The sequence below is a fragment of the Gadus macrocephalus genome, chromosome 2 (assembly GCF_031168955.1).
Source record: "Gadus macrocephalus chromosome 2, ASM3116895v1".
Lineage (NCBI taxonomy): Eukaryota > Metazoa > Chordata > Actinopteri > Gadiformes > Gadidae > Gadus > Gadus macrocephalus.
This window is the reverse complement of record NC_082383.1, coordinates 8,036,263-8,043,240: the sequence shown is the minus strand read 5'-3', so window position 1 is coordinate 8,043,240 and position 6,978 is coordinate 8,036,263. Positions and strand designations below refer to the sequence as shown.

General features: G+C 44.9%; 1 protein-coding gene and 1 long non-coding RNA gene across 4 annotated transcripts in view; one reads left to right on the top strand and one right to left on the bottom strand.

Moving 5' to 3' along the window:
• ramp2 (receptor (G protein-coupled) activity modifying protein 2) overlaps positions 1-3,604 on the bottom strand; it is a 6,127-nt gene extending 2,523 nt beyond the window's left edge. Inside the window, exons 1-5 of one of the 3 annotated variants that reach the window (XM_060038690.1) lie at positions 3,435-3,604; positions 2,835-2,897; positions 2,661-2,699; positions 393-425; positions 88-256 (exon numbers count right to left, since the gene is read on the bottom strand). In XM_060038690.1, the coding sequence (XP_059894673.1) occupies positions 88-256; positions 393-425; positions 2,661-2,699; positions 2,835-2,897; positions 3,435-3,498 (368 nt within the window). In that variant the 5' untranslated portion in view covers positions 3,499-3,604. Of the gene's footprint in view, positions 1-87; positions 257-392; positions 426-817; positions 1,902-2,660; positions 2,700-2,834; positions 2,898-3,434 lie in introns of those variants that run through there. The other 2 variants (XM_060038706.1, XM_060038698.1) reach the window with 2 other exon arrangements.
• The window catches only part of LOC132448036 (uncharacterized), a 101,091-nt gene that overhangs the window by 17,088 nt on the left and 77,025 nt on the right, over positions 1-6,978 (top strand). The window lies entirely within an intron of this gene.

Genomic DNA, 6,978 nt, shown 5'->3' with positions numbered 1-6,978 from the left:
TGACCCCATCTTTGTTCATCCCCCTTGTGTTCCTGTATGTTGATGTTGAATGGACCCCGAAGGCAGTGTCAACACAAGTGTTCTTACCTCCTCACGTTACTCCAGACACACCAGTTGGTGCTGTTGTGCAGATCCATATGGATTCGAAAAGGTTTATGGCACTGATGTTCTATGATCTCCGAGAGGCACCACATTTGGTCCCAGCCATTGCAGATATCGCAGTAAGCTTCACATATTGGTGTCTTTTCCCCACATTCTGAATGAAACGCATAGAGGGAATGTGCATTGTTGGAGTATGCGTTTCATGAAAAGAGACATAATTTAAAAAAAATATATATATATGTAATAAAGGCTATTTCTAATTCTCAAATAAGTAAAGATGATGATCTTACCGCGTATTACAATGGACTCTCCATTACTGCTTTCTAAAGAAGTGTAGATCAATTGCTTGGTTAAATACAGTCATGATTAGCAAACAACACATTTTGTAATGAAAATTGTGTTTTACAATATTTGCAACCCGACAGAAAGTGACATGTCACGTTCATCAATGTTCCCCCAGTAAACAAAGAACATCACTTATCACGACGGAAACAGTCATTGACCGGCACCACGATTTCACCCCCACGTTGTTATTCTAAAGTGGATGAAATTCGGAACGTCTGGAACGCCTAGAGGCACCGGCCTGGGCCTACATTAACACTGCAGCGGCGGGGAGGAAAGCAGGGGGAGGGGGGGGGGGGGGGGGAATAAGAGGGGGGGGAGTGGAGGGGGGTTGGGTTAGGGGGGGTTGGGAGAAGTCGGACCACACACTCACCAGCGAGAACCGAGAGGAGGACGCCGAGGAAACCAAGCACTCCCGTCATGTCAGGAAGAGAGCGAGCAGAGGTGGGTTGCGTTCCCTGAAAAGTGACGACCATCTATACGGCGAGCTGCTAACTTCTCCCTGAGAGCGAGCCGAGGCATAACAGGAAACCCGCCAGGGTGGAAGAGAGACACAAAGTAACCTTCCGTCACCAGATGTCCGAGTGGTGTTACCCACGGTTACCAGATGTTCTCCTGACGTTCTCCCGTCTGCCTGCCCCTGTGCCTTGGCAACAGCTCTTCCCCTCTCCCCAATTCACATTTCTTTAGGATTTCTTTGGTGCCTTTGAAAGGGGTGGAGGCTACAAAGATTGTCGTGTCTCTCTCCATTCTCCCAAATAAAAAAAGGAGCACACACACCAAAGCAGGGCTGCTGGCCGCACATCTGAAAACCCTTTAGTCTTTAACTCTTGTTCTGCTTTTTAGTCTCCGTTTCTCACAGTTGAAGGCCTGGCCGACTCACAGCGTGTGATTTATTTGCCTTTTGGGCTGTCTCCTCCAAATAGGAAACATAAGTAAACATTTAGGGCTCAGTGTTTAAGGGAGGATGTGATCGAGACTCTGCAGGGTGTGCTGTGTGGGCCCGTGATTTCGTATTCAGGTTATTGAACAAACCTGAAGGAAATTGTCAGCCAGCTGTTTTTAAAAACCCATACTTTCACAAGCAAGGAAAAAAAGAAGACAAAGAAAAAACAAACGCTGAATGAAACCGAGAGGTGACAACTTTGGCTCGGCTTGGGATAAGCTGTTGCTTATGGCTGTGTACATCAGGTTCATTTTGGAGATTTATGCCTCATATTGTACCGTGATCGTACCAACACGTCTACTGGCATTCCCGTACACCTCAGCGAAGACACGCCTGATAAAAGGTCAAGTCCTTGAACCATATCTCCACGTCAGAAAGAGAGAGAAACGTAGGCTATTTGCCGTGTGAACAACCGAAATGCATGCAGCTTTTTCTCTGGGGAATAACATGTTAATGTACGTCACGGTGTCCACATGTTGGGCCTCTCGCACAACATCTGTTTGCTGAGCAACGTTTTGATTTAGTAATGACATCAGGAAATGTGTCTTTCAGAGGGAGGGGGGGGGGGGGGGGGGGGGGGGGGGGGGGGAGGGGGGGGGGGGGGGGGCGTGAGAGGGGTGAAAAGAAAAAAAAGGGAAGGCACAGAAAGAGAGGAACCGAAAAGGGGGAGCAGGGAGCACGGAGGGGAGAGGGTGGAGGGAGTGGACGCGGCTTTCCAAAGCTCCGGTTGTTTCACAATTCAGAGTTTGTGTGTCGAACGGCGATGGTGCGTGGGGTAAATGACGAACAAGCACAGGAAGTGCAGCCAGGTGGGAGGCTGCTCCTAATAAAGTTTCAGTTAACCTTTGACCCCAAACAATTGTAAGTCTTGCATCCCCTGCTGCTGCCCCCGCCCCCCCCCCCCCCCCCCCCCCCCCCCCCCGCGCCCGCCCCCCCCCCCGTGCGTTTCGGAACAGGAGACCTCCCCAGGAGCTTGCTGTCGAAGAACACATTGCAATATGCTGGCACCGTGTCATCGTTCTTTGGCTAACTTATTTCCATGAATTCGTCAGCCCCCCAACCTAGAGTGTTCGTGTTCATCGAAAATGCATCCAAGGAATTAGATTAAAATCCCCCTCGCTGATTCTAAACAAGCGTCATCATATCTGATTAATGTGCTAATGGAGCTGATCTAGTATGGGGAAAGATGTCCTGAAAATATTTTTCAGGACATCTTAATCGGGATGGGTAAAACCGTTGCCACAAAATGACTTAAAAAATTTAAACTTACCGTTGGTATTGTTGGCTCCCCCCTCGATGAGGTAGTTACCTGTGGGAAGGAAAACAGGGGAATATTTTGAATGAATCATGGGATTATGGTTAAGGTGTAGTCTATGGCGTGCACAACAAATATGGCGTGAGTCTCCTCAGCCTTGGGGTTGATAGTGTAAACAATGCATTGTACCAGGTGTTGTGAATTGTCGATTTTCAAACCCCTGGTCAACTAAGCTGCCAACTGTCGTAGTCCCTGCCAATGGATGCAAAATACAGAGTATTCGAGATTAGGGAAAAATAGAGATTATTAATGCTTAATTTACCTCTTTTTTTTTATATAAATATACAGTCAACTCAGCATAATAACTAGGAAATAAAGCTTGTTATAAACACCAGCATACATCATGTAACATATTTCAACCTGCAGGGAACACAATAACAATCTCAATGTTATGATTAATAATATTGTAATAAGAACTGTCAGAAAACCTCAGAACAAAATGTAAAACAGCAACTGTTTTCATTAAATTCAACTCATTTTTACCCTCTTGAGATTCAAGAAACACAACCAGTCAGAATAATGGTACAGGATTCAATGATCAAAAAAATGTAAGAGAAAAACAAACACAAATCATGGGACTAGCTAAGCGCCTATTGAAGTGGTCGGGCTCATTAAAATGCACCAAAGCATTCCACCTTAGAGGTGAGATAGAGGCCAAGCGACTGGGGCCACTTCTTTGTCTCCAGCCCCTAACCCAGACCTGTGGCTCCACACACACGCTGTACTCACCCCAGAAGAGAAGAGCAACACTCCACCAGGAGAACCAAGGAGAGGAACAATCCCTGCCTGTCATTGTGTCTGACACTGGTCTGCTCTGCTTCCCTGGTGGATAGAGATTACATATCTCAACCTTTCTGCAGGAAGGCTCTATAAAACAACAGGAAGCTCTGATTTCCTAGGATGGGCGTCCTGTGTAGACTCCCATAATGGGACAGAGAGAGAGAGAGAGAGAGAGAGAGAGAGAGAGGAGAGAGAGAGAGAGAGAGAGAGAGAGAGAGAGAGAGAGAGAGAGAGAGAGAGAGAGAGAGAGAGAGAGAGAGAGAGAGAGAGAGAGAGAGAGAGAGAGAGAGAGAGACCCTGATAACTGACCTGCCACTACCTATGTCTCTCCCTCTCCCTCTCTCTCTCTCTCTCTCTCTCTCTCTCTCTCTCTCTCTCTCTCTCTCTCTCTCTCTCTCTCTCTCTCTCTCTCTCTCTCTCTCTCTCTCTCTCTCTCTCTCTCTCTCTCTCTCTCTCTCTCTCTCTCTCTCTCTCTCTCTCTGTCTCTCTCTCTCTTTCTCTCTCTCTCATCTCTCTCCTGTGTTGAAGGTCAACTTACTCAACCCTCTCGCATTGATTTTGGTGTCTTTCTTTATTTCTTTCTTAACATAACATAGCATAATATAACAATACCTAATATAACTTAATTTAACCCAACATAAAATAACATTGTATAGAATAACATAACATCATTTCACAATCATAGACCACCATCTCTCTCTCTCGCTCTCCTCTCGCCCTCTCTCCTAGCTCTCTCTCCCTCCCTTCATCGCACTCGGTCTCTCTCTCTCCCTCCCTTGTGCTCTCTCTCTCTTTCTTCCTTTCACTCCCTCTCCCTCTCTCCCTCTCTGTCTCTCTCTCCCTCCCTCTCACCTCACACTCTGTCTCTCCCTCCCTCGCCCTCTCTCTGTCTCTCTCTCCCTCCCTTTCTCCTCACACTCTGTCTCCCTCTCCCTCTCTCTGTCTCTCTCCCTCCCTCTCACCTCACACTCTGTCTCTCTCTGTCTCTCTCTCCCTCCCTTTCTCCTCACACTCTGTCTCTCTCTCCCTCTCGCCCTCTCTCTGTCTCTCTCTCCCTCCCTTTCACCTCACACTCTGTCTCACTCACTCACTCTCTCCATCAATCACCTCACTCTCTCTGCCGGGTTGTAGGTCAACCTACTCCACCCTATTGCTCTGGCTTTAGTTTATTTCTTTCTTCCTTCTTTCATTCTTTTTTTTATTAACTGTAGTATAACATATGGTAACATATTATAACATAACAATACCTAAAATAATAAATAACATAAAATAACACCGTATAGAATTACACAACATCAATTGCACGATAACAGATGCTGTTTGAGCCACCTGAGGGCTGGAATAAGAAGGAGGAGGTATGCCCACTATCGTATGTATTGGATTAAAAATACATATTTCAATATCTATTTAAAAGGCTATGCGAGTACGCTGTAAACTGAAGGTGCGGGAGTGTTGACTCACAGGTTAGGTCAATCCCCAACTAATACACCGACTAGACTTTGTTCCTTTAAGATAACATGACGCTGTATACTCCATTATGTATCCAACATGTTTAGAAGCAAACACGCCTGAGGATCAGTGACCGGCATCGGCATTGCGCGTCAGCCCGCCCACTGTAGCAGTGCGTAGTACTACCTACGGTCCATAGAGAGAGCCTTGTATCTGGATAGAGAGGAGACGAGTCGACAGCCACTGAGAGTGTAGCCTCGTTCGGCCGCTGGGGCCAAAGAACCCAGGGCCAAAATTGCTTCCACATTTATATTTTGATAAACTCAAATTCCCCGAACCGCGCCACTCAAACACACAGAGCATCACAAACGCAGGGATAAACACTCATGTAAAATCTGCTGAAATGCACTCACAAAAAACGCACTCACAACACAAGCTCATGCACAAACACACACACACACACACACACACACACACACACACACACACACACACACACACACACACACACACACACACACACACACACACACACACACACACACACACACACACACACACACACACACACACACACACACACACACACAAACAAACACAAAGACATGTTTTCAACACACATCAACACACACCAACATAATCCTTTCCTCCGCCGATTTCTTCATTTTCGAGCTGGTTAAACCTGTTTCAAGATAGCAGGCCCCCACGCTGTTGCAAGCCAAGATAAACACACCGTTTACATTAAACCTAATGAACAAGCTCTTCCACCGTACTCTGTCATCCTATGCTTTTCTGCCTTCGCTTCGAGGTCCAGTGTTGGAAATGCAAATGTGGTAATGTCAGTCCTCACACACAGCCAATAATACCCAAGTGGGTGCTACATATTGGTGGTGGTTAGTGAGGTCCCCCCTTCACTTTAGGCGTCTTTGAGTGTTATTAATTATTATTATTATTCATGTTTAACCTCTGTTTTCCTTTTATTCCTAGTTTTGAATGATGACTATATGCTCTGTAAGGTGACCTTGGGTGTCTTGAAAGGCGCCTCTAAATTAAATGTATTATTATTATTATTGTTATTATATAATAACACTCTGACGGCTATACGATTTGTAGAGTATAAATGCTTAACAGCAGTTTATTATCATTTAATAATGATTATACGAGTTGTATATTAGGATTTGATCGGACCATCATTTTGGATTTGAGGGGCCAACTGAATCAGGGTGTTTACTGTTCACAGTTTTCTTTGAGGGTGTGTGAGGATATTTTAATGGGTTGAAATGTTGACTCAACAGGGCCCTCTGCTGTTTGAGCAGATGAGCAACCAATATGTCTAAAGCATTAAAAAAAATATACACTATGTATTGGCTTTTGGTAATTGTCCCAATAAATTACGGGGGGTTTGCGAACGATATAAAATAATAACTACGCATAATTTAAGGTCATCAATAGCTGGATAAATCTAATGTTTTTGGTGGGCCTACAATGCAGAAAATCTGAATGAATTTATTAGTAGGATATAACATATTAACAACATAATTATTTGAATGATAGAATCTCCAACAGCTCCAACAGCTAAATATGCAGAATATTTTGTGAAATAACTTGGACATGTGTCAAAAAAACGAAACGGCTTGAATGCATAGAGGGCATGACTCTCAGTGTATTCGGCGCTGTTACGCATGCGTGTCAACAGCAGCAACCTCGTCTGCAAATCGGTCGGGAACTGACACCCTGGCAACGCCTTGTGACTCGGCCCATCGCTAAACAGTGCCAATCTCTCAAAAACAGTATAGTTGCTCTCCCTAGAGGTGGTTTAGGGCAACACAAGGGAAGCGGTGGTCTGATACAATAAGTCTACATCTGTCAATAAATCGTCATTATTTTAAAGTTACAAATGATTTTGACGTTTGAATTACTTTAGGATGATATCTTAAGAAATAGACTACAAATGAATTCGGCTTATGTAAAGGTGTGATAATAGGCTATGTTTTCTATAATGATGCAATTTCTATGTTGCATTTTTCCAAGCATGACCCCCGTT